We start from the raw sequence: 27,698 nt of genomic DNA on the forward strand, positions 1-27,698 counted from the left end.
CCTTATCTTGCTGTGTCCCCTGGATGTGGGTCGCTCATGGGGCTTGGTCATTGGGAGGTGGGACCATGGTGGATGCAGCCCACCCCTCTGCGATCCTTGGCACAGCGCTTCTTGTCTCTGACGATGGGGAACTGCATCTTGTAAGCAAGCTGTTGTGTAAACCTAGCATTCACCTTGAGGGCTGTGTGAAGTTTTGTCCCCCTTGTTTCCAAGAAGATAGAGCAGAAGTGGAAGAGGTCCTGCACGGGCAGCTGGGTCAACAGTGGGGACATGTCTGGTACTGGGTGTGACTGATGGACTAAGACTCATAAGCTGGGAAAAGAGATTGGGGGGATCATCAGAAAGGATAGAGTAGTTTGGGTTAGAATGGACCTTCAAAGCTCATCCAGTGCCACCCCTGCCATGAGCACATCTTCACCCAGCTCAGGTTGCTCAGAGCGCCGTCCAGCCTGGCCTGGGATGTCTCCAGGGATGGGGCATCCACCACCTCTCTGGGCAACCTGGGCCAGTGTTTCACCACCCCTCCTTTAGTTTAAAACCATCACCCTTTCTCCTGTGGTAACAGGACCTGCTAAAAGTCTGTCCCCATCTTTCCCATAGCGTCTAGGTGTTCCTGCTCCGTCAGGGGGATCAGACTAGATGATCTTTTGAGGTCCCTTCCGATGCCTGACATTCTGTGATTGTGTCCTTTTAAGTACTGAGTACAGACTTAATGTGAGTAGTAATGGAGAGGTGCTCAGAAGGTGCTTGTTCACTGCCTCACAAGACCTGAGGGGCGTCAAAGGGAGCTGGCTTCAGGAGGAGCAGAAGGAGCTGGACCTTCACGCAGTGGGTGGTAGATCTTCAGAGATCTCTGCTCAAGGGTGCGTTGGGTGCAGAAAGTTCACCTGGCTTCAATGTCTGGAAGAAAACAAGCCATGCCAGGCTCAAACCATCCTTACAAATGAACCTGGTTGGAGGTGGGACAGCTACTCAGGAGAAGGTGTCCTGCTCTTGTTCTTTGCTTGGCATCCACTTGTGGCTGTGTTTGGAGAGCAGACTGTCCCGCCAGAGAGAGGTCCTTGCAGGGAAGAAAGGCTGCTGGTATGTTCTCATCTTGAGCTGAAGCTTTTGGTACAGGTTTTGATTTACATCTCTGATCTCCACCAGACCTTCACCTAATTGAGTAGATTGACCTTGGCTCTTACACAGCAGGCAGTTAATCAAAGACTGACTAATCAGCTCTCTCCATGGCTGGCACCATGCAGAAAGGCTGGGAATCACTTATGTGCTACCTCGGCAAACCAGTTTTATGCTGAGATTTATAACCAGTTAATTCTATTGAATTTTGTGGATTTACTGTAAACTTTAATTATTATAAGCTCTGAAACATAATAAAAATTACTTGACTTAGCTACCTTAAGTGGGAATTTAAAAACTAAGCTCTGTAGATGCTGTAACTAATTACACTCAGTAGTTTAAGCACACTATTAAAATTTAGCTGAAATCTGTCATCTCTCCCTGAAATAAAATAACTTGAAAACTGGCTGAGCAATGGAGTCTGAACTTATTCTTTAGGGTTTAAAAGCAGTTTTACTCAAAAGTCTGAATTTTCATCTAGATAACTTCCAAAGTTAGCATTTGACACTGCTGACATCTAGAACTTGACTTTTGAGCTAGGGTTCTCATTTACCGAGCTGCAGGACTTAATAATCACTCAGTGATGTTAACTGCCATCTATTAGGAGTTTTAAATTGAATACGCTCTGTGAAATAAAATAAAATTAAATAAGGCAGAATAAATGTGTACAAACAAGCTCAGCACGGCCAAAATCGTTTATGTTAGTGCAGTCTGTGCCGGGGCTGAAGCAAAGGACTGCGAAAGGATCCAGTTCAAGGCTGTGGCACCATCCGAGGGGAACAAACCACTGTTGACATCCTTGTTATTGTTGTTGTTGTTTTTTGTTTGTGTGTTTTGGGGTTTTTCTTGAGCCAGGCCTATGAACCAGCTCCTGTGTTGTCCTCTGAGCCCCCTTCTGACTTCATTTTTCTGCTGCAAGGCGGTAAGCATACTGTACCTTACTTGTTCTGTCAATGCGAGTTTTGCTATCATGGTCCAGAAAATCACATCTATTCTCTTTCTGGTAACAAATGTTCAAATCTCTGATTTATCAGCATTAACACACTTAATTAAACAAACTGAATTGTAATGAACAATTATATAGGCTGTCTCTTAATGTACCACAACTTTTTTGGTTCAGCACCCTGAACCATGGAGGTCCTACATTGACTTTTTCCATTGCTTTCCACAACGGATTGACAAGTGGAGCCCAGACACCCTCATCTCTGCCATGTCGTTTATGGTCCTTGGTGCCTGTGCTGGAGAAACGGTCTGCTTCACTTGGCTTTCTCGTGATGACTTTTGTGTCCTTTTTCTCACTTCTGTGACCTAAAGTATGTTGCTATCACTGAGAGCACAATATTTTTGTTTTCCCTGGCTGGACTACCCTTGCAAGCATGTCTTTACTGATAGTGAATCACCCCTGTATATTTTGCCTGCACTGTTAGTCTCGTGGTTGTCTTCACTGTTTGATTTTCTTTTCATTGCTGGTAGATAACTATATTGCGTTCAAGTGGAGTTGCACAGACTCTGGAAGCAATAGTTGCTCTGTTTAAATTACGGATTCCCTGTGCATTCCGAGGCGTGGGCATTTCCCCAATGCATTTGAATTTCCCTTCACAGTTACTGGAAGTTTTTAAGGACCATTGTTCTGATATCTGTTGTTAAAGTATTGTTTTTTTCCCTGGTCCTATCTGTATTCAGACAAATCTTTGTGTCAGAGCATGGCTGGGTTGGTGTCCTTTCTCCCATGTGTGATGGAGCACTCCAGGCAGATCCCTGCCTGTCATTCACATCTGCTGAGTATGGACAGATGACAGTGCCACTCTGTGTCAAGTACTGTGAAGGTTTTGCGATAACATTCCTGGTGCTTTGGGCTCCTTTTTGGCCGCCTGCATTTGCTCATGCATGTCCAGATGGTTTTACTGTGTGTCACGAGCAGCTGGTCCTTTTCCTTTAGTCTGATACTGCTGCTTGTCAGTGTCACTGGGATTAGATTGTTGTGTTTGCACATGGTAAGTGTTTGAATTAGCTAAAGCCTCTCTGGAGGCATCTTCCTCTTCTTTGCTAGTGTTCTTCATCAGTGCATGTGTTGCTGTTTGCTGGGTTTTTTTCTTTTTTCTTCTTTTTCCTTCTAGGGTATTCAGTTCTGTCTCCTCCATCCCTGTCAAGATCACTCATAGAGTCAAGCACTGGAACATGCTGCCCACAGAAGTGATTGAGTCACCAGCCCTGGAGCTGTTTAAAAGATATGTGGATGAGGTTCTTAGGGAAATGGTTTAGTGCCAGAGTTAGGGTATGGTTGGATTTGGTCTGGAAGGTCTCTTCCAACCAAAAAGATTCTGTGATTCTATGCTTCTATATTTTCCTCTCTGCCTCCCATATCTTTTTCCATGGTAGACTGGTTCCTGTTTCCTGTTATTCCGGGTCTGTTTGGCTTGTCTGTCCAGCTGCACTGCTGTTGTAGGAGCCTATGTGCTGACTTGGCACTTATGTTCTTGTTTTGGTTCATTCCCTGGACAGAGCTGTTTTTGTGGCTCTTTGCTCATATTTTTTGAGCTTTAGATCTACTCTTCTCCATGCTCTTCCTTGCAAGCTGTACTCATGTAATCTACAAGCTCTGCAATTAGTTTGATGTTTCCAAAGTAGTATGTGGACTCAGTAGCAAGGTGAAGAACCCTGATATCTGTTTCTTGATTTCTGATAAAAACTGCCATTTTTCTGGGGAATTCCATCCTCCCCTTATCTCGCCTGCAACTGTAATGTTTTTGGTTTAATTTCTGGCAATGCTGGAATAGTATTTAAAAGAACCCTCACCTTTAATTAGAAAAAGAAAATTCTTGCTGTTGAGTTTCAAGTCGCTAAATAGACTTGAAACATCTTTGTGTACATGAGCTGCTTCTTTGGAAATCTACTTCTTGTGGAGTTTGAGTTGTCCTGTCTACTTGCTTTGTTTCTAGGTGCTGATTTGTCTGCCAGCTTGTCTTTGCTGGGCATCCCACTAGACTGAGTGCTGCTCCTGGCTTTCCTTCCTCCCACCTTCACTGTCACAGTAGAATAGACGTAGGTTCCAACAGAGAACAGAGACTCTTCAGTTCCCTGGAAACTTCTGCAAATTTCTGTAAATTGGACCACTCAGATCCACTTCATATTAATGGGAATTCCACTTAAATTAATGGGAAGTTTTTTCACTGGAATAAGTGAGCCCTGGACTCCAAGTTTGGGGTAGAAGTCAGGATTGGATCTGAAAACCCATCTGTGCATTGTGTAGGTAGGCGGGATTGTAGCCAGCCCAGCCATCAGGCAGCACGTGCTTGCACAGCCACAGGGAAACTGTTTGATCAAATTACTGCTGATTTAATAATCTAAACAGACACATTTCTCTCTTTGCATACTTCTGTAAACCACGTCAGGTTTCTTTACTACAGTCTCAGTGAGCACGTGGATTTTATTGCTATTTCGGACTATTGGTGAAGCTAACCTTCTTGTTTGTGGGCAATGGCTTATAGTTTCATTTCAGTTAGTTTTCAAGTGTGGTTTCAGGTGAACAAGGTCATGCATTCGGTCTGTGCCACTTCATAGAGATTTTGTGAGGAAATGCCGTGGAGCCAGACTCACGTTTAATTGAACCACTTGTCCTGCTGAGACGGTTTCTTCCTCTTGAGTCTGGGATCTTGTCGTCTATACCTGTTAGCTGACAGGGGTGAACATGACCTAGGCAGAACTATGTTGTGTAAATATTTCTGATTTCACACTTATCTAGCCCAGGCATCTTCCTCCCAGTATACCCAGCTGCTGTACTCTGTTAGCCCGGAGGAGTGGTGTACTAGGTGCTACTGGGTGAGCACAGCAGGATGTGCCATAGATGTTTTACCCCTATATTCATTCCTTAGTGGGAGGAGTGAGAAGTGCACTGACCTGAAGTCCCTTTCATAGGTTTTTCTAGTTTGTGGGCTCTTGACTCAGAGGCCTGGCTCTGTTGTACACAGTTTTCTCTTTTGTGTTATATTTATTTTGAATAAGGCTCGGGGCAGAGGGGGAAGAGTAATTTTACTTTGAGCCCAAGAAGTAGGAGATGTATTTGTTTTTGTAAGCCTAGAGCATGCTGAGGAAGGCTTAATGTAGTGAACAAAGTGAAAGTGTGAGTCACTGCTTGTATGCAGTTTTACTGCTATCCTGCTTTTCCTGCAGATTAATGGCTTGGTTCAGCCAAGTTTATCTCTAGCAAATACTGTGTTCATTGATAATGGTTTTGCAAAGGAATTAAAGAGACAGTGGTGCATGTTGCCGCTATGTTAAATAGTGGTGGAGTGTCATGGCAGGTATCCCATGGCTGCTGCTCTGTCAAGGAATGAACCAGCCACACCAGAGCAAAAACCTCCTTTTCTTGGCATTGGTCTGTGCCAGGGTTGATCCCTCACCCAGGCTTGGGGCATTCATGCTTTTGGGGTCACCCTTAGTCCTCTGCTCTCCAGCAAGGTGTGCAGGGATGTGGGAGCTCAGGGATGGATGAGGGGCCCTGGTGTGGTGGGGGCAGCAGAAATTGCCCACTAGGTTCCCCTATGACCCCCTCCTCTTCCTCCCAGCCTTTGCAGTGCCTCTTCTCTCCCCTTCTCCCACCACTTGATAATGGGTCTGGGTCAGTGCAGGTGTAGCCCTGTGGGGTGGATTTGCCCCAGGTGGGCCTCATTCATTAATTAGAGGAGAACATTCCCTGGTGGGGAGGTGACTGTAGGGAATGTGCTGGTCTAATTTTACTGTAGGTTCATTACAGGGTGATGTGCCTGATTATCCACATCAGGGGAGGTCTAGACCACACTCAGTTCATCTCAGGGTGGGGAGGAAGAGTGCGGTGTGTGAAGACGTCAGGGACTTTGGGTGGCTTTACACTAAAAAGGTGAATTCAGATCAATGAAAAAGCTCAGGTAAAATACCCTCTCTGGTGCACCCTGAAAAAGAAGAATTAGAAATCAATTTATGAGGGGTTTCCTCAGAGGTGTCTGGGCAAATGGCTTTCGTTGGAGGAGCCAGTTTGGTGGCAGATGCCTGAAAAGGATCTCGCTGAGCAGCTGAGCTGGAAACATGTTGCTGGGGGAACCAGCCACGCTGTGGCTACGAGGTGAAAGGATGGTTGATCTTTAAAATAATGGTGTAAAGGCTTACGTGAAATACGTTGTCCGGGTTTTAAAAATACCAGCTTGACATTTAGCGGGACATCAAAAGGAATATTTCTAGAGTTCAGATGGTAGTTGACAAATAATAACAGAAACTGGCTACATCTGAAAATGTATTTGAATTTCTGCTGATTGTTCTCTAGCTCTTTTTTCACAGTGGTTCTGAAAAACAACAACAACAAAAACCAAATAAAAACACAGAAAAAGGTCATTGTTGAGTTGAAAAGGGTGAGAGTTTATTCTCTTAACATTATCGCAGTATTATTTCTGGATTACTTTTTCCATTGCAACTTTACAAGTGATGGATTCAAGAGTAAAGTTTAGGGTAAGAACTTAAAATGTGGGAGAGCAAGGAAAGCAACTGAGTGCATGGGAATCAGAGTGGAAGACTTAAATGGGCTCCCATTTTCTGTCATAAATATTACAGTCCTGATGAGCTCTGGAGAAATTTGAATAAAAGTGAATAAATATCACATTGACATGTCAGGGGCTACAGTGCAAGTCATAGATTTCAAAAGTAAGGGAATGACAGAATAGTCAATGGGAAGAAGTTTGGAGTAAGTGACTTGTTTGGTGCAGCATTAGCTCTGTGGCAGCATGGCTGTCCTGGGTAAGCTGTGTTGAAGCTGAGACCTTCTTCTCTCCTTTTGGTGACCTCATTTCACTTTCTCCCTCTGGAGCTGCTACTCAGACGTTTATTTTTCAATCGTGCAGCTTTGGAGCTAAGCGTGTGTACAGGGAATGTGGCCACCACAGACCTCCATGCTGAACTGGCCTAGCCTGTGTTTGGTAGCCCATCTCTCCAAGTCTCCAAGGGGTTGGTACTTGCTTCTAAATGAGCAGGAAAATTTCCCACTGGTTTGGCAGATGAGGCAAGTCTCCTTGGCAATGGATAGAATTTGCTCAATCAGTTGGCTTTAGTGACTAGTCTGGAATAACCAGACTTTGTTTCCCTTGTTGCTCTGCTGCACTCTTGTGTATTTTTAGCACAGTGCCACAACTGTCACCTCCTGCTCTGAGACCTCATATGGCTGATCAGCCTGATCACCCAGCTGTGCCTGATGTTGGCATCGTGGAGACAGGGGAGAGGCTGGAAAAAGCCTCTGCCCATCCTGTGCGCCTGCAGCCATCACCCAGCCCAGGGACCCAGATGCCCGCTTCAGTTCCTGATCCATGGGGAATCTGGTGCGGCAAGATTCATGTAAGTCAAGGGTCTTGGTGTCTGCTTAATGAGGACTTTTCTTCCCCCTCTTGAGCTCTTTCTGAGCAGCCTTTATTTTGAAGATGCCAGTCTGGACTTCAGGGATCTGCCAGGCAGCAGCTTTTATAAACAAGATCATCAGAATGTCTTTTTGGGAGGGGAAAAAGGAGTTGCATTAGGAGACCCTTCCACGTGTGCAGGTCTCTGCAACCATTTGCCAATCATGTAGAATCATAGAATAGCTTGGGTTGGAATGGACGTTCAAAGCTCATCCAGTCCAAACCCCCTGCAATGAGCAGGGACATCTTCACCCTGCTCAGGTTGCTCAGAGCCTTCCCCACACTCTCCCATGTTTTGAGTCTTCTGAGTTCAGATATGTCATTTTATTTTACAGCCTTTCCATGCTGTTTTTGGGGACCACCAAACATTCTAGAAGTTGGAAGCAAAGTTTTGCACTAATTAGTAAGTTGCTGGGAAGAGTTCCAGTTTCACTGCAGAGAGACCTTTTGCAGGCAGAGACAGTGGGGATGGATTTACGCTGAATCCTGGGGAAAAATAACCCTTCTTCTACCGGGAATCAAGTCTGCATTCAAAACACATATTCAAAGCAGCAGTTGTGTGGATAGAGAAAATAGGATGTGATCTCACAGTAAGTCTTACCGAGCCTTCCTTAAAACAGACAATAAACAACAGGAGTTGAAGTTCATTCTCTACCTTTTTTTTTTTTGGCAGTGAATTGTGACTTTGTAAGAGAGTCCTCAAGATGAAATCTCCAACTACTCATGGGTGTGTAGTAGGTGTATGACCTGGTATATGTTAGAATCAGTGCTGAGCTTCCACCTTTTGCTCTAAGAGCAGTTTTTACCTCGGTGTGTACAAACCCCATCAACAAGTACAGAGCTGCTGGTGTGGCTTTGCTCTTCCAACTGGGGAGCCCCCAAGGATGGAACTGGGTTGGACGGAGGGTGGGCAGGGAAATAATGACAGTCTGAGGGCTGGCAAGTGCAAGGGGTAGGTTGCTCCCTGGGGAGGAAACACTTTGTTTTAGACTGAATACCTGCTGTGATCCTCACTTTACTTTTTTTTCAGTGCAAATCTGTGGGAATCCAGGCTGTAAAATGTACATTTCTAAAGTGGGTCCAAAATATTTGTTTAAGCTGAGTAATAAATTACATCTCTGTACAGGAGAGAAAAATCACTCACAGTTTCATGATAAATGAATGACTTTTTTTTTTTTTAGGGCAAATTTGTCAGCAATTGTTTGAATAAAGACCTCTTAAGAGCAGTAGGAAAGCTACAGGTGAGGTGGTAGTTTTTAAACAAACCCTGTCCAAAAGCTGCATAGGCTGCTTTATCTCTTGTTTCTCTGGCGAGCATTCCTTTGGTACCTGTCACATGTTTACCAACCAGCAGCCTTCCTTCTTCCTTGGGACATTAAGTCAACAAGCGCATGCACAGAAAAGAGCACGGGCACCAGTCTTGGTTTTGAAACTCAGGACTGTGCTTCTCTTCAGCTTTGCCCAGCATGTGTGAACTCCGCAGGCCTCAAGGATTTAGCAGCCTGTCCCAGGAAGAACGCTTTGAAATGTGTTATTTGTGAGAAAATTGTTCTTGGGAGGCTTCATTTCTGGTTTGACTTGTTTTGCCGCTTTATGTAAGTGTGATGAGGTAAGTCTCGTGTTTTGAATGATTTGTGGCTCTTTCTCGGTGAGAAGATAGCTTCCTAGTTTGTTACTTTGGTGACAATTACAGTTTGAAAAGCAAATCCTGTGTTACCAACACTTGTTACTTTGGATTTGCATGCATCTTTGGTTTTCATGAAATACAAAGGTCTTGGAAATTGCAAGTAATGAAATAGCGTTTAGCCTTTTCTTCTGTTTTGTGCTTTGACATTTTGCTGTTTCCTGCTGTCATTTCAGATTTTACTGTAAAGCAGTGGTAAGACCATGATTTTAGATCCATAATGAGTAACACAAGTGCAGAGTATTTGCATTCTTGATAAGCAGAGGGCACATATGATCACTTTGCAAGTGAGGCCATGGATACTTGCAGGTATTTGTGACTGAGGTAGGCTAAAAACGGACCTAAATGTAGCATGATGGCTGTGGGATAATATAGCTGAGGAGATCCAGATGAAGTTGTAAGCAGACCCCATAGCTTGGCTCAGTGTGTCTGAAAACATCCAAGGAACATGCTGCACTTTATTCTTGGGGTCCTTATGTCAAGTGTTTTGCAAAATGTGTGCGTGGATGTTTGCTCTTGAGGGCTCAACTGGAGCATCAGAACTGCAGAAGCCCTTGAAGTACGTGCAATCTATTTTAGTCTGTCTCCATTGCATCTGTTTTGGCTAACAGTTGCCTCTATCTGCCTCCCTGCTTCTCACTATTCTCTTGGCTCTGAAGTGGCGTGGCTCTCCATTTATCCCTGAGAACAGTCCAACGTCACAGCTTTTGCTTGAAAGAAACTCCAGGCAGATGCTTTGAAACTTGTTAACGCAAATGAATCCTCCGAGGCAGCGTTGTGGTCGCTTTCATCTGGAGTGGGCCATTCTCACAGGTTTTTGTAGTGCTGGGATCCTGCTCTGCACGTTGCTTTTACAAAGGAAGTACTAGGGGTGTCTTGCATCATCAACATTTGTTTTCTCTGAGATCATTCCTGCTCCCCATTAGATCAATGACAACTCTGCTTTTGATTTGCATGCTTTTGATTTTCCATGCCCTGTAGAGGCAGATATTTTGGGCATGAGTCCCTGGGTCCATCATTGATTCATTTTGGCTGAGCTGAGATTAAGCGAGGCTGAAGAGTGCCTGGAATAGAAACAAGGCATGATACAGGAAAGAAGAAGGTGGAAAAGCACATGTGGAGAGCCAGCTATTCTCCTGGCCATTAAAACCAACTCTGGTTCCCTCTTCCTTATGCCTGCAGGACTTCATTGCCTTTCCCATACCACAGAGCGTTTGGTTAGCTGAGCAATCACTTCAGTTCACTCTCTGTGCAGCCCTAGTAACAGGTTACCTGGTTTGTTAAACTAATGTGGATAGAGAAGTGTTCACAGTGACATGGTAGAAGGTGGCAGTGCTTGCTAAGCTCTTCCCTCTATTAAACACATTATTCTAGAAACCACTGGCATTTTTTCCCCAAGCATTTGTTTTAATGGCTTTTGTTATTGTTAGAACATATTTTCCCAGGGCGTAGGTCACTTGGTCGATACCAGAGGCCTAGAAATCTTCCACAATACACTCTTTCTTTGAAACCACACCCTGCTTTATGAGTAGCCTTCTTCCGCTTCAGGGCTGCCTTTTAAATACCAACAATTCTTCCACCCTGTTCCTCAAGAGCTGGAGCCTGATCTTGGTAGCCAGCCCAGGTCCCAGGGAGCTACGTGGTGGGGCAGCATCTCCTGTGCAGACGTCCTTCATATCGGGACAAAAAAAACATCTAAGGGATCCCCACACCAATTGTGGCGATACCATGAGTTACTCTGGCAGCGAACAACGTGTGTGAAATGAAACTCAGTGTAGGGCCTGTGGCTTTTAAGTTCCAAGAGTGGTGGATTAGTGTCCTTTGAGGTGCAGTAAAGAACGACCCGGGAGCAGAAGGAGAGTCTGAGGGCCAGGGTTGAGTCTGCTATTCCAACACCCTGATTCCCTTTGGCAGTTATGTGGAAAGGTCATAGTCAGGCCCACCTTAAGTGATGTAGAGCTGAGGGTTGTTAGGTGGTAACTGGTGGCTTTTCGTGGATGTGAATGCGTCATCACCAAACAGAATTTCTTGTCTCAGCAGCAGCACGAGTGTAGAAAATGTCTCTCCTGTCTGCTGTCTGTGCCTCTTTTTGTGACCCCTTGGTTGTGCTAAATGTCACACTGATCATCTCTCTTTGTGGCTGGGCTTAAATGCTGGGGCTGGAAACCTTTAGTGGAGCTGTAGGAAGGTTGGTCTTATTTCTACTTTAAAAAAGAAAATCAATTACTGGTTGTGCTTTCAAGGCAAAATTACCCACCAAAGCTGCCCTTTTAGCATTGCCAATTGGAAGTTTTAGAATAAAGCAGGTGTTCTGTGCTGCAGTTTGATAGTAATCCCTGGTCTAGGAAAGCAGAGAGATACGTGGTTGTCCCACTTCTTTCTTTTTGGTCAGCAGTTTGCCACAGCTCTTACCTGGATGTGTTTAAAGGGAGTTGAAAAAGGGACAGAATGGATTGGCGCTACATGTTTTCACCCTTCTCAGGCCCATAGGGGGTGTATGCTACCAATATTGGAAAGTTTATTTTTCTTTCAGAGGGCAGGGGCTGAGACATGGACCCTGTGAGGGTTCTGCTGTCCGTGGGCAGCTGGACCCGTCACCACCTGCTCCCTCTACAGCTTGCCGTTCGTGTGCTGAGGGCAGGGATGGAGCTGCCGTGCAGATAGCAAGTGTGTTGTGGCCTCTTGCCACCCCTCATCTCCTTCAGTAGCTGTCGGGAGATGTCCATGTCCTACAAGAAGCAAATAAATAACAGGCCAAAGAGGAGCCAGGGCTGTGTTCAGAGGGTGCCCTGCTTTTGGCGGGCACATGGCTTGCTCTCCGCAGATGGGGAAATTGTCTAAGTATTAAGAGATTTGGTTTGATTAGCTGAAATCTCCTGTTGGCAGCACATTTCCAGTCCCTGGAGCAATGGAGATCAGCGGGGTTGCCAAGGCAACGCACAGCCCTCAGCGAGACGTTTACTGCTGCATCGTCCTTGGTCAATTGATGCAGTAGGGTTTATTTAGGTCTTTGAAAAAAAAAAAAGCGGCCGTCCGGCTTTTTGCTGTGGTGAGTCATTCTGCCTTGGGTCAAATTGATGGAACTCAGAACAAGGTTTTGTGGATTAGAAAAATAAATACATGAGAGCATAAAGATCCCAATGAGACGAGAGCACTTCAGTTCTGAGTGGAGACAACTTATTCCTTGTTATCCCCCCATGTAAGAAAGAAGCAGCCACTGAGATCCCCTTTTCTCTTCCCTCTCCTCCTCTTTCTTCTTTCTCTCCCAAATGTAAAATACTTATTTTGTTTGCTAGAGGACTGTGTGCTCACTGTTAAATTCTTGACGTATTCTAGGGATCTTTCACTACTTTGCACGTTGCTCTCTGGTCCCTCCTCTGTTGCAGAAGCCTTGATGTAGTCAACTTATGTAAGTTTTCATTTCATTCCATTATTCCTCCTTTTGCACCACCTGGGAGATGAAAAGCTCATCACGTCACTGCTCTGAATGCTGTTGCAGCAGTGGTGGCGAGTTGAAAGTCATCAAGTCTGTCGTTGCGTGTTCTTTCATCTGGACTCAAAGTTGGGGAGTGTGCTGGGACATGGGCATCTCTCTCTGTTCCTTGGTTTTACTGAGATAATGGGGTTGTGCCAGCAGTGTGCAGAGCTTTCTCTGAAATTTTGGAAGGGTTGCAGTCTCCTCATATGCACAGTCAAGGAGGGAAGTGCCATTGTGTTGAGTGCAAAGCCTTGATTTGGTAAGTTAGTAAAGGTTTCTTTAAAGTAATTCTGGCAGTGATAGGAAAGACATGCTACAAGGCTAACAAGAACACCTGGTGTGTTGAAGGTGGTATATGGAAGACACAATCAGAGTGCCCTTTTTAGTTTCTCTCACCGTTGAGATAAATGTGAGCTGTGCTCAGCAGTAGATACCTTGTTAATTCAGGAAGAAATCATTGCACAAGCAAGAATTACGAAGCAGTCACCACATGGTTTAATATGGGGAGCCAGACTGGCATTTTCTGAATGTGCAGGTGCTTCTGTTCTCTTGTGAGTTTGTACCTCAGCTGGTGTCGGGTAGCATGGGGAGAAGAGAAGGAATTAATAAATAAACTGAGACAATGCTTGCTGAGAGACAAATTCTGACCTTCTCTGCCATAAACCCAAGGCTAGACCTTTGTGGAAAACAACCTGTATGCAAGAGGGAGAAATTAAAAAGTGTGGAGGAGCCTTTAAAAGTCTACATTGGCATCCTTACTTATTTACCCTTTTTGAGAGGATGTCAGTTGAAAGATGTGTCACTGTGATGATGCCCAGTTATCTTCTTTCCCTTTCTCAAAATACTGCATTAGTGATACCATGGCAACAAAGAACTTGTCTTTAAGGAAAAGGGAAAAAAAAAAAGCGTGACTTCAGTGTTCAAGAAAGGTGGCAGACTGACAGCCCATGTCTTCCCTTTCTCCCAGTAAGGCAGTGGTGGTGTCAGCTGTGATGAAATGCATCTGATTATGAACGCTGTGTTGTCCTGTGACTGAAAACAAGCCTGGGACATGATCAAAGACAAACCTACTACCGTAAGAGCGGGTTCAGAATCTTCTGAGAAAGCATGCTCTTGTCTGACAATTAAATTCTTTTTAAAATATAACTTTTTCAAAGAAATACATCATCTTGAAAAAACTTTGCTAGACTCAAGTTGTGTCCTTATTCAGGATGGAATTCCTCTCTGAGCAGACTGTGGTGATGGTGAGAGAAACCAGCTGTCCCTTGCCACTGTGGTAGGTTTTCGGGAGGTCAGACAGTCAAAGGACACGTAGACAGGGCAAGTTCAAGTGTCTGTCCTGCTTGATTCAGACTTGCATTTGAGTACTGGTCTCATCCCTAAGCAGCAGGAGATTGACTTTTAGGGACTAGCATCTTTCGTTCATTTGATCTAATCCAGATTGCATAGATAGTTATCACTGCAGCCTTTTTCTTGCTTTCCTCCATTTTAGGTGAAAGCTTTGACCACCAAGTTAGTCCCCTCATTGCTTTGCGTGATTACTGTTTTGACAAAGGAAAATAGTTCCAGCATGCAAAGCTGAGAATTTGAGCACAGCTCAGAGATTAGAGTCAATATTGAGACAGAGCAGAAATGACAGAGCAAAGACTTGAGTGTAAGGGTTTCTCGTAGGTTGTAGACTAGCAAAGTAATTTTCTACTCAGTTTAAATTTTAGTTCAGTGATCTGGAGAAGGACTGACACAAAGAGTTGTGGAGGCTGTGCTTTTCACTTTGATTATCTCTGCTGTTGGCCTGACTCTGAGAACAGCCCTGGCACCGGGACTGGTGGTGGTAAAGGAGGACCAAGTCCTGTGTGGGTTCCTCATTCTGTCCCCATTAAACCTCTTCAGCCCTGAGACAGGGGGAACCAGCTTTCAGTTTGTGAATGGCAATTCAAGTGCTGTGCTGCTCAAATTCTCAGTCTCTCTGGCCCTGTTAACATCAACGGCTTTTAAATACCTTGCTGAATTGGAGCCTTTACTAAGATTATTAATAAGATCGACAATTAATCTCTGAATCACCCTTTAGAGGCCTTGGATGTTACTTGAGTCACCTTCATTAGAAAGTGTCAATGCTTCCCTGTCTGTTAGGACACATTTCTGTTCCCTTGTTTCATCCGTATTTGTGATGTGTGTGCTTACAGACGGAGGAATGGGGTGAGAGCCAGGACTCTTCTGGATGCAGAACATCAGGCATCATCATTTGCAAACACCATGTACTTGCTGTTGACTTGAACTCGTGCTCACAGTCATTTGAAACACATCCAGCAAAACTAATACCTTGTCTTCTCTAATTGGAGAATGCCTTTTGTTGGAGGCAGAATATTTCACAGAATTGTATCTGCTTGCTTGCAAACGTCACCAAGAACATTTCTCAAGGCCAGAGTGGGATTTCTGCTGCTGGGAAAACAGTGCTGTCACAGGGTAATGTATAGCAAGATGTATAGCAGCCTTTGTAAGGTGGAAAATCTGGCCTGAGGGAAGCTGCCTTGACCTTGGGCCTCCTCATTGCTGGCTTATGGCTCTCACAGGTGAGCTGCTGGGTCCTCTGAGGTCTGCCCTCCCAGTGTTTATGGTCACTGATTTATAGCAGGTTCTCAGTGGAGTCCAGACTGCATCCTGAAAACTCATGTCTCGCTTTGTCCTTTTTGAACCTCAGTGAGCAGGTTTATAAAAACCAAACAGGTGCACCAGTTCTGGTCCCAAAACGGGCTGCACACTGAGCCAAGCTAAAGGGTGGAGGGTGCCCTCCTCTAGTTGTGCACCTGGGACATGGTGCTGGGAAAAGGAAAATGTGGGTTTAAGGAAGAACTTATTTCAGGCCTTCCATTTCTTAGGTGAGTGCCCTTGCTTAATGCCACTGCCTCTGTGTCCCCTGTTGTGTCTGATGTGCCTTCCCTTGAACTCAGTGTTGCCAGGAGATGTCAGGCACCTCTTCTGGATTGTGTCCCTTAGAAGAATCAGGCTTTGGGAGAAGAAATGACAGTCTCATGGCTTTCAGGTGACCTAAGGAGATGCCTAGAGGCCTGTGGCTGTCGCTGTGATGTCACCTCTAGGAAGGTGCTGTAGATATTCTATTTGGGAGCCTCACTCAGCCTTGGGGTAAAAAGTGAGGTATTTTTAGACACTTAAGTATCTGCATAGATGGAATTTTTCTTGATTCTTCTTTTGGGTCTAACTTCCACCATTTCGGGGTTGTGTCTGTGCCATGGCTCCCCTTCTGTGGAGCAGCTGTGTTGGCGTTGCCCTGCATCACAGAGTTGCTGAGGGGATAAACACATTGAAACCTGAAGGTTGTTTAGGTGCTGTGGTTATGTGGGTCATAGCAGAAAGGGAGATGAAGTTGCTGTACTCTCTCTGAGAACTTCGAAATTGCCTACCTATGTCATAGGCCATAAGGCAGCTTAAATCTTTAAAGGTGACCTCATTGTCAGCTACGAATGGGCCCATTCTTCCACGCTTTGATCAGTCAAATTTTGCAGTCGAAGTTAGTAGAAGTATAGACAGGTCAAAAGTACATTTCAGTCCTTCATTTTTCTTATATAAAAGGACTGCCAAACATCCTCATTCTTGCTATCTGTAAATCAGCACATAAAAATAAAGTGTGTGAAACTGAGCCTCGATGCAGGGCAAGTCCTCCTGCCTTGGGTGGGAATTTCACCCTTCTGCTATAGTGTTGAATGTGGTCTGATTGCACTTCTGATAATGTATTTGTGGATCACCTTGAGGAGAAGAGGAGGAGTTATACAACTGTTTCCTCACAGTGCTGTTAGGAAGGGTCGGGCTTTGTCTCCTTTGAAATAGATATCAGGAGAGACCTGCAATCCTGTGAAAACACACAGTTATTTCTGGAGTGGTTGTGTATTGTGTGTGTGGTGCACATGAATAGAATTGCCACCTGTCCGAGGCTGATAACGATGATCTGGGGAGAAGTGGTCATGCACTCCTTATTCTAGCAGTTTGTGGTATGAAGAATGGGCTCCTACAGCTGAATTGGTCTGAATTTATGAAATGCTACATGCAATGAGTTGCTTTACCCTTTGTGGCACTTTCTGAGCTTACATAGATATCTCATAGATAGCTCATTAGAGCTTTTGCTATAATGGAAGCAGTGCTATCTATGGCTTGTGAAAACCCTTTACCTTTTTGCTGTCTTGCTCTTTCAGAAAGATCCCATTAGTTATCCTGTTCCTTTAGTAATCCACATGTGGCACTATTCTCCTTTATAACCTTGACCTCAGCTTTGATTGGCCAAGGTGATGACATTCTGATGCCCACGTGCTTTGGGCACCAAGCAGAGGAAGCAACTGAGAAACCTTCTTGGTGTTTCCATTGCACGCAGACAGAGAGCTTGTCCTTGCAGTGGGGATGCTGCCATTGTTTCACCCTGCACAAGTCTCCTTCAGTAGCTGCTGAGCCTTGCTAAGCATGAGGCTTGTTACAGACAGATCCCTGTGCCTCATTGTGCTGTGACCCTGCTGATAGGGATGAGGATATGTAGGTATGCAAGTAGGTGGAAACTTTCTAATACATCATAATAGTAATAATAATAACGTGTACTTCAACTGCCTTGCAGCTTTCACTAGAACTTCTGCCCACGCATCAGCCTACTTGGTTCACAATGCAGTGTGCATGCTAGACAATTAGTGGTTGATAATGAAAAATGTCATGGGAACCAGCAGGAAAATCATAGCTTACTCCAGATATATAATGAAATGTAATTAGCACAGACAGTAAAACAGACAATTTATGGCTTTTTTCGTAATTAAAAAGTACCAGTAAACATTCCTTTTGCAGGAAGCTTGGTATCAAATGGTATTAAAGAGCTATTGTCTGGAATAGGATTTTATGCAAAATTTAACCCTTGCAAAGCTGAAGGGATTAAGGTTTTGTTAATTGCAACTCTCTTGTAGCACTTCATCCATTCATTCTTGTGGTCTTTCTAGAGAGGCCAAGTCTTCTAGTAGAATTGCTGTGAAACCTTCTATAATCTGAAAACCTAGCCATATTCAATGCGTATAATGGTGTGGCCAATACTTCCCTTCTGCTCTTCCAGACAGACCCTCCCTTGAAGTCATCTTGTAGTGTGGAGGTAGCTGTTGGAGCAGGAACAGCATTGTAGTGTCTTGTGCAACCTGTGTCCTCTGCCAGGTTTCCCTTCCATCTCTGATGTGTTTATTCCTAGCTCGGGCCCCTCACGCTGTACCTCTTGTTTGTTCTTCAGCAGCATGTGCAGTTATTCATGCTCTCAACTGGCCAGGAGCACAGACAGCGTTTCTTGGCTTGTGCTCTCACCTGGGACAACAGGATGTGTGGATCACTGTGGCATTGCCAAAGGCATCTATGGCATTAATTTCTTAGCCAAAAAATAGGTGGGAGAGAGTGAATGGCTGAATGGACTGCTCATGTCCCAAAGCACGTGGTGGACAGCTCCTTCCCTGGACTTGGGTGCCCAGGGTTTGAATGAACAGTTGAATGCCTTGCTAAAACTCCTCTTCTTGCCCTCAGATACAGTCTGTCATCTATTGCTGTAAGGCTGGACATTTTACTTGTGTGAGAAAGTCTGACATGCTCCAGCAGTGCTGTAACATAAGTGGCGTGCATGCATTTCTGCTGCTCTTCCTCCTCAACACCCTTCCAGGCCCAGACATCCCACCACAAACAAGAACACAGCTCTACTCCAAATAATTTTTACAATAATTTCTCAGGCATAGTCTTAGCCTGGAGTTTCATGTCTGCAGAGAAAGCTCTTCAGCTGAAGGTTGAGAGCAGCGCTGGGCCAACGTGCTCAGGACCGTATGCAGGTGCAGTGTTTTCCTCTCCGTGCGGGAGGAGTAGAGAAGCAGCATGCCTCCCATTGCAGGGGGATATGAGCTTCCAGCTGGAGCCAGGTGCACAGACTGTAACGCTTCTACCCACGTATGTGAGACAGTGCTCAGGTGCAAAATCACAGCTCTCCCTCAGAGATGCTGTGGCACAAACCTCTAGTATCTGGCACAGATAACATGGGGGAGACAAGAGGAAACTTCTGCTCAGATCTGTGGGACAGGCTGCACGAACTCCTTTGTCTTGTGCTGCAGAAGTCCCAGCCACCTTCTTGCAGTTGGGCAGACTCTCTCTAGGACAGGGGCTCTGTGCTTTGCTGCAGGAGGGGTCAACTCCTGTCAGAGTTGTGGGGGTCCTTCTGGAGAACTTTTCCTCTTTGCTTGGTGTCTACAGTGGTGCAGGTATCTCAGCCCTTGTTGGTAGCTGGATGATGGTCTTTGCTGTTCAGGATGGATGGGGAGGGGTCTGTGCCGTTCCCTTCTTACCCCTGCTCTCCAAACCTCTGTGTGGACACAGTTGTTAGTGTTCGGCTTTGAAAGCTTCTTCCTAGAAGTTGCAGCTGGACCTTTTGTGAGCTCTGACAGGAGGTGTCTTTTTCATCTGTGCCCCAAGGAGTAGGGGAAGCCTGAAGGATTGTCCCAAGGCCTACACCACTCAGTTACTACTTCCTTGTTCCTCTGTAGCTGACCAGAGAACAAGAATAGATGGGCAATAATGCTGTTGTGCCAGCCTGAGATCCTTTAGAGCAAGTGGAAAGCAGCTGATAATTTGTCTCCAAACTTTCTTTCTGGATGCCTGGTCTAGTCAAGGATCTGTGTGTTCCTCTGTTTTTTTTGCAAGGTACCACGCAGGTCTGCTGGAGAAAGGGGCACTGGGAGGATTTCTGCATCTGCAAGTCATGTGGCATATTGGAACATACGCTGGACAATTTGGGTTTAAAAATATTGTTGGCTTGCTTGTGCCCTCTCTGAAAAGGGAAAACATCTCCTTGGGCTTGAGGCTGAGATTTTATAAAAGGGCTTAATAAATAGTAACAGGGGTGCCCTTGCCACCCCTCTACATTGCACCCTCTGCAATGAAATCACTCCCATAGAGCCTTCAAAACATGATTGTCAGTTTGCTACATACCTGCTCCAACTTCATACAGACACATGCATGTGAGCTTGTGCACACATACACACACACTTGCGTACCAAGATGTGGTGATCCCAAGTGTTTTATATGTAAGGTAGACTGTAATCCTTTTTCCTGCCTGTGCTATGCTCAGGAAAAGGAGTCATCAGTGATGGGACCCAGCAAGGCTGTCATCTATATTCTGGGGTTGTGGTTACTTTGATTTATACTCTTTTGATTTATACTTGGCTCCGGCAGCCATTTAATGGTGACTTCAGCAGCTGAAAATAGCCAGAGTGGATGTATCGCTCAGCCACTGTCACGTCCCCAGGCCTGCTCCCTGGCTTGGTGGGGAAGATAGGGCTGGTGTGTGCCTGCCAAATTATCCAGGCAAACTGTGGCACCACATTTCAGTGCTGGCAGGGAGACCCACTGTCCTCACAGATCCTGCTTAGTGCTGGTGTGGCACAAGGGAGACACAGAAGTAATCGCCAGGGAAGTGACTGTGCCCGTGCAGAAGAGAGCAATGGAAATATAGACTTGATCTTTTTGTCATTTAAGCTGCCGTAATTCAGTGCGTATTTCTGTTCCTTCCTTAGGCTGGTCAGAGACACCTCCAGAGGTTGTGTAACCTCTGGGTTCAGACACAAACACTGCCCTGTTTTGCATTTGGGCTGCTGCTATGCACTGCAGATTTTTTTCCCAATTGAGCCACATTGGCTTGTATTAATTTAGGTTTTTAAATCCCCTAGGTCGTACCCCTGCTGTGCACTATCAAGGCTGTAACTGGAGACAGGGTAGCTCTTCTAGCCTAAGTCTTTCGCTGAGTCAAGTCTTGCAGACTCCCAGTGGGATGTTTCGCAGGCAGGGCTGGCTCTGTTTACATCCTTTCCTCCTGCTCGTCTCATCTGTGAGCTGCAGCTTTGCAATCACAGGCATCCCTGGTGTGTCACTGATGCTGCTGATGGTTCATTTTTTGGGGTCTTTGACTTGAACATCCGAACTTCACCCCTTCCCGGTGAAGTAATTATCAGAATAACAAGCCTTTTTTTTTTTTTTCTTTTTTATTTAGGTGGCACTTACAGTTTTTGACATGTGTGCCCTTGCCATCCACATTGGATGATATATGTAGTATTTATCCCTTGTTTTGGCATTTTGATATGTGTGAGAGAGGTGAAATGGCTTTAAAAGCTTTTTGCTGGCGCCTGTGGTTTGTTGCAGACCCAGTGGTACAGGCAGAACATGATAAATGGAAATAAGACTTTTTCTCTACAGTTTGACATAGGAATGTTGACATATAGGACTAGATCGTCAGCTGGTGCACTGTCATTGTGCTCGTTACATTTGGCCAAACCTGACACCAAGGCAGCTAAACTGAATTACCTGAGCTGGAGGCTGGTCTTTTGCAGCAAAGAATGGTAATTTTGTAGTACAGTAATATCCATCTTACTTAAGAGTAAAGTGACAGTTGAACGAGGATCATAGGCTATACGTTAACCTGGCTCTTAGTAAATGCAATTAAGTTAGTGAGTACTATTATGGTGTAATCTCATGGTTTCAGAGAAAATACACAAATTGCAAAGGAGGTGTTGGGTCCTTTCGCCCCCTGAGCTAATCCTCCCCACAGCCTCCCCTGAGAATTTACCGCAAACTGTGCGAAATGGTTTATGACTAATTGCCCTTTCTTGGCTGGATCCTTGTTGCAATACAGATTGAGAGTGTCTGTCTTGAAGCTGGAGGAATTCTGCATTGATACAAAAGTCTATTAAAACCAGTTAGAGTATTTTCTTTGTTGGAGTTCACCATATGACAGAAATGAAGACCTTAATCGGAACCAAGACAACTGTGTAATGTTCCCTGTTGTCGATATCTTCAGTAGACCTTCAGTCAAATGTGGATGTTGTATCCATTCAAATCAAGCCCAAGTTCTGCTGAATTTCATTGCTATTTCTTCTGGGGAGAGGATGGTGAAGCAGAGGCATGGATACAGATGTGGTTAAACCACATCTTGGCAGTTTTTCACACTGGCACTGACCTTTTCTTTCTGACTTTCTGTTCCTAGTTACTCCTGAGGCCGTTGGGTTTTTGTCTGCAGCTGGAGTCTTCATTATCCTCCCTGCAGTCCTCTTCCACTTCATCAACAAGAAGCTCTGCTTTGAAAAGAGAGGTGGACCCCCATGTGTGGAACAACAAGGGAGAAGAAAGCACTACAGAGAAACGTCCAGAGATCACGAGAGTCTTGGTAAATATCACAGTATTATACCACCTTTGATGTACAGAATCTTCTCAAGGCTTTCATTGCTGGGAGGACAAAGATAGATGCATTTGCTGTGTCTTGGGTTATTTGTGTGGAAAACAGCAGGTTTTTGGATAGACTATAGCAACCTCCCAAACTTGATCAAATGGACGTGCAGTCGCTGCCAGGCTCCCATTAGCATTGTTTGGAGTAATCTCTTGAAAAATGGAGGGCAACACTGGGGAAAAAGCATACTCCCCACTCTGTGTGTTGTGGGAGTGTGTTGTTAATCTAGTGAAGAGCAGAATATGAACAATTCCGAGTAACGACACTGCCTTTCTGCTCTCAAAGGATATGCCTGTCCTGGTTTTCTTGTAGTAGCTATTACACGCTCTTTCATGCGTTTGTTCTTGTCTGGAAACATTATGTCTTGGGTAAACCCATGAGTCCTGGAGTCAAAATAACTGGTAATTTTATTGTGTTACAAAAATAACATTTTAATGTTTCTCAGCCATCAAAAATAAATCCATTCTGATAATGGTGGTAACTGAGAATCTGGTAAATTCATCATACGTTTGTTTGTAAATTTTCGTGTCATAAGTAGATAATAATTGAAATAATCAGCCAAGAAGAGGGTACAGAAGCCTCCCAATTAAAAGGTTTGCTTCTCAGTGGTTCAGTCTTAATGCTAATTGTAGAAAGGCACAATTGCAGAGTGTGGAGCACCTGGAGGTTTTTCTTTTGGTGCACATTTTTCCTTGTACATGGAGTTCATCATGGCTATTGCAAAGGACATGATCTGGTCATACCTTGAGAGTCCATGATTAATGGACAGTCGAAGGCTTGGATGCCACATGTGATAGGAAGGCAGTGCCACTGACTGCTTCTTGCTGAATGCATTAGTGAACCAGGAACAGGCACCAAAAAGTTAAAAGTACAAATTTTATTCCCTCCTACCCCCCTATCCATTGAAAGTCCTAACTTTATTGCTTCTAAACAAGGGCTATGTTGTTTTTTTTTTAATAAGTTTCCTTCATCTATATTATTTTTAAGTCTTTTTTCCCTTCTCTTTGCTTCCCATCAAGTGGTGTAAAAATGTGGCTTTTATTTCGGATTTTAAGATGACACATCTCCCAGGAGCGTGTGGGCGTTGACATTCTACGGAGCTGTCACAGGCTATCATGTAAACATGTATTTGCAATGCTTTTTAAATTGTGAATTATTAATAAACAGGGTGGCTTGCTTTTTTGTGTTTTGTTCCTTCCAAATTTTGAAGGACAAAAAATTGCTTCCCAGCTGACACACTCAATGGCAATTTTCGTTTCAGAATAAATCTTATGTGTCTGAGTAATAAACCTTTGAAAACATGGGTTTATAATGGAAACACTAATTCAACTTTAACTACAGCTGTGCCATACAAGCAAAATACCACACACATTAATGAGGTGCTAAATCTGATACGGCAGAGGAATGTGTTGTAATCATTAATTACAATGGAAGCTTAAAGTTGGAGCCTGCTCTTTCCGTTCAAACAAAATCAGCTTGGTGAGCTGGAGCTAAGAGCTATTTAAAAATATCACCTCTATATTTAGTTTAAATTTCACCATAGCATTTTGCTACTTGTAAGGCCAATATGGAATATGTGTGTAGGAAATGCTAATGCTTTTAAAGGACAGCAGCATGAAAGAATAAATTAAACCCTGGGCTAACATAGCGTGTCATATGGTGAATGGAGAAACCTGGAGCCTGAGCCTGGGCTGGGAAGCCAGGACAGGTTGTTCCTTGCACGGCAGTTGCCTGGTGAGGAGCTCTCCCGAGAGGAGTGTTGACAAGCAGGAGTTGGTTTCAAATTCAGAATCTGACTTTGCTGGGTAGAAAGGAGCAGGATGGGAGTGTTTGTAACGTGTAACGTATTGCTTAGAATTCACTTTTCCTCTTCTCACCTTCCTCTAGTGAGCTGTGTTTGTTATGAGGAGATCCTGATTTTAAAGGCTCTGCTGTTCTTTAACATGGAATACATTAATGATTGTTCTTCCCGTTCTAAGCTCACAAATTGGGGAAAATTTTTTTCTTCTTCATATCTGGAATTAAGGGTGATCAGTATGTATCTGTCTGCTTTGACTCTCAGCTTTATAACTCTCTAAATAGGAGACATTTTGCATTTTGATCCTTCTGGCATGACTCTAAAATTTGCAGTAGGATAACCCCCAATCTGCAACAGCATCAGGAAATGAAGGCTGCAGCCTGAGAAGGTGTGGATGGGTTCAGTGCATGAGATGTTTCTCTTGTCCTTGGATGTCGTTGAGTTTTGAGTTATCTACTGATTAAAAAAAAGAGAGTTAATATAGAAACATAAGAAATCCATCTGCTTTGCACTTTACAGGTGCACAGGCTGACATTCAGAAAATATACTGTAAAGTGTCAAAGTTGTTGGATTTTTTTGCATATTTTTTTGTTGTTTGTTTGTTTTCTGTTTTTTTTTTTGTGTGTGTGTGTTTTTTTGCTGTAGTATTCGTGGTGGCATTTTTGTTTGTTTATTTGTTATTTTTGCTTTTCTGTAAAGAGCCTGATCTCAGAATGAGGCAAGTGACAGAATTAAGTAGATGTTTCCATCGTCATGTCTCTAGGATACATCTGGCCAGTTTGTTCCTAATTTAATTTTAATTGCACAGTTTGTGTCCTTATGAAAGGAGCAAGATCAGGGAAAGATCTTAATGAAAATGAAGAATTAATTGAAAACCTTTCGGGAGACTAAAGGACAAAGCCGCTTAATTACTGGGACACAATGGATAACGTTTTTAATACTTGAGGCTTTTGTGGTTCCTGTTCATGACTTCTTCATTGACCTTAGTGATGAGCCCGTCTCTTGAGCAAGGACGTGCTGCCCCGATTGCCTCTTCCTCAACTGCAAGGTCCGTTCACTGCGGGGTGGAGCTCATCTGGACACAGCCAGCCTGTGTTTAGGATGGACTTGGGACTGCAAGGAAGAGCTCAGAGCAGGCTGCAAAGCTTGATAGGGAAGCTGGTAGACATGTAACTGATGGAAGGGTAGCATGGAGTTAACTTCATGTGTGTCAAGCTTGCTAGGCCATGCACAAGCATGTGCAGAAGGAAGCAGTGGTGGCATGAAGCAGTTCTGAGCTGACTGGAGTGATGTAAGAGCCTTGATGTAGGTCATGTGCAGAATTCCTTAGCGAGGGAAGGGTTAAGCATCAGAACTTTGGCCTTAATGGAGTCAGCTGGAGTGGTTCCTCACAGCACTGGTGATCCTTCAGGTGGTGGGTGTGTGTGTGTGTGTGTGTGTGAAATTTCCCCTTGGAGCATACCCCACGCAAGAAAGGAGGTTCTTCCCTCCAACAGAGGCCTGACAGGTGTCAGTGGGGTCTCAGCTGAGACTTTTTGGTGTTGTGATGTTTCAGTGTCTCTTCCTGTAGTGTGAATTTCTGGACCAAGAAGTGGTGATGGTGTTCTTACGTATGGTGTTTATAGTGTTGCTGAGCCCTTGGCTTCGAAAGTTCATGACTGAAATGAACTTCACAGAAACATGCGACAGTGCTGGGCAAGCCCTTGTGTAAAGAGTTGTGTATAACCATGTGCTTCAGTGCTGTGGCTCAGAAAGGGCCCTCTTTGTTCTATATCATAATTTTTCTATAACTATGTGATCTGAGACAGGGAAAGAAATTGTAGACCGTGCTTTATGCAAAAATATTCCAGTCGTGCCTTGCCTTGAGCACTTGTCCTGATGGTAAGCGTGTACTCCTGATATGTGAAATCAGCTTAAACATCATGAGGTTTGAAGAAACATTTTTTTCCATTTTTCCCTTCTGTCTTATCAGCCTCAAGAGTGCTTTCAGTTCATGTTCTCGAGCTGTTCTGCACAGCCGTGGCTCTAACCTCTGGGGCTAGCAGCACACTTAAAATAAATAAACGGAGATGCAGTTCTTATATAAACAACTCGTCTCCTGTAGCTGAGGCTGTAAGGAAAGCATCAAGGCCTATAACGCTCAGCAAAGGCAGAAATGTTTGCAGCACTGCTTGGATATAGACCCTGCTTTGTTAGTTGAGCCCTGGGCCCAGCCAGGCACTTGGGACCCATCGTGTGTAACGTGTGGGACCATCATTTGCCAGCAGAGGTTTAACTTCATGTTTAGAAACAAGTGATGTGGGTGAGCATGACAGCACCAGACTGGGTTCCTTCAACAGCATGGTAAATCATGGGAAACCTGGAACTGTCCTCCAAAGAAATACAATTGTGGTTGGTCTTTGCAACCCTGGTGCTGTATACCCAGTAGTTCCCTTGTCCTTGGCAAGGTGCAGGTTGAAAATGAGTCCAGTGTTATTCATGTCACCTAATTGAGGTATGTAGCTCAGACACGGTGTTGGGTTACTTGACCAAGCAGTGCAGGAGGGAGAGGAGCTCTTGAAGTTTCTCCATGCCCAAGTGAAGCCTCTTCTAAATTGCTTTCTCAGTTGCCTTTGTAGAAGCTCAGAGGATGAGTGGTTGGACATGGGACAGCATTAGTGTTGCCACTGATGCCAGCCCTGGATATCAGAGAGCCTGGTTCATAACGAGAGGGAATTAAATTGAAGGATAAGTGTAGGTGAAGGAGCAGTTCCTCAGTTGCTAGGGCCAGCTGCCTGCTCAGATCTATGGCCCTCAAGTCTTGTAATTAATTTGAAACTAGGTCTGTTTTTCCCAGTGACCCCTTGGCCTCCTCAGCATGTCCGGCTGGACTGGTGGTTGACTTGACCGAAGAGAAAGGAGATGGGAGCTCCAGACTTAGCCATGTGCTCACACAAAGATGAATAATCAGGAATGGATGATCATCTGCTGCAGTTACCATTCGGGACTATGGTTCCCCAAAAACACTGTCTGCGCTGCTTGATGGTCTGTACAGAGCAATTTCCATAGGCTCTGTAATGATGGAACCTGCGTGGGGGAAGAAGGAGTAACAGTATCTGGGTGACTCCTCAAAATGTTTCTAAAATATCTTCATTGTGTTAAACAGCTAGACATGCTCTCCCACTGCTAATTTCCATGCAAGTAATTGCTCTGATTGACCCTGGCTCATTCAGTTGCTGCAGACTGGGGAGCGTGATCGCAGGCAGGGTGGGGACTGGGTCTATTGGGTCTGCGCTACCCAACAGCTTGACAACACTGGTGGGTGGGTTGGGGTGGTGGTGTAAATTGGTGTTTCTCCAGCCTTTTGAACTTGTGATTTCCTTTTGGCTCTTCTGTCTTCAGGCAAATCAATGAACGACAGCAGCTCATTTACGAAATGTGCTGTAATTTCTGACTGCAGGTTTCTTCTTTCATTCCCCTAATCCAGTAATTACAGATGTTTCTCTCTCCTTTACCGTGAAAGAGCACAGTTGCCACTGCTAGCACCATTTCTCTAATACTCCAATGATCTGTGACTTTCTTTATGCCCCTTTTGTAACCCTCAGTTTGAGAAGTATAAATAATTAAAGTTATTCCTTGCTGCTTTTTGTACTACCGCTTGGCACAGAACTGCTAATTTTTTGTGCCTGTGGTGACAAATGGCTCTTTAAATGCAAAAGACCTTCTTTTGATTTGGAGGATGTGACTGGTTTCAATGGAGAGACTCTGAACTTAACACCAGTGCACCAAGGCAGAATCTGGGTCTCTGGTATACCCAGGCCAAATATTATGGTCAAGGAAGTTGTTTCCATTTTCTCCCTTCTGAAAATTCCCTCAAATTTTGTATTAATATTTTGGTGGCAATAGTATCTATCCATGCAGTCACAGACTCCCTATTTTTGTGGGTG

At 44.5% G+C, this 27,698-nt stretch overlaps 1 protein-coding gene across 9 annotated transcripts in view; it reads left to right on the plus strand.

Moving 5' to 3' along the window:
- SYT16 (synaptotagmin 16) overlaps positions 1 to 27,698 on the plus strand; it is a 137,906-nt gene that overhangs the window by 35,777 nt on the left and 74,431 nt on the right. For 5 of the 9 annotated variants that reach the window (XM_065065848.1, XM_065065849.1, XM_065065845.1 and 2 more), the window contains one exon: positions 21,735 to 21,914. In XM_065065848.1, the coding sequence (XP_064921920.1) occupies positions 21,735 to 21,914 (180 nt within the window). Of the gene's footprint in view, positions 1 to 7,270; positions 7,474 to 8,916; positions 9,142 to 21,734; positions 21,915 to 27,698 lie in introns of those variants that run through there. The other 4 variants (XM_021292776.2, XM_065065846.1, XM_065065842.1 and 1 more) reach the window with 4 other exon arrangements.

This window comes from Columba livia, chromosome 5, assembly GCF_036013475.1.
Source record: "Columba livia isolate bColLiv1 breed racing homer chromosome 5, bColLiv1.pat.W.v2, whole genome shotgun sequence".
Classification (NCBI taxonomy): domain Eukaryota; kingdom Metazoa; phylum Chordata; class Aves; order Columbiformes; family Columbidae; genus Columba; species Columba livia.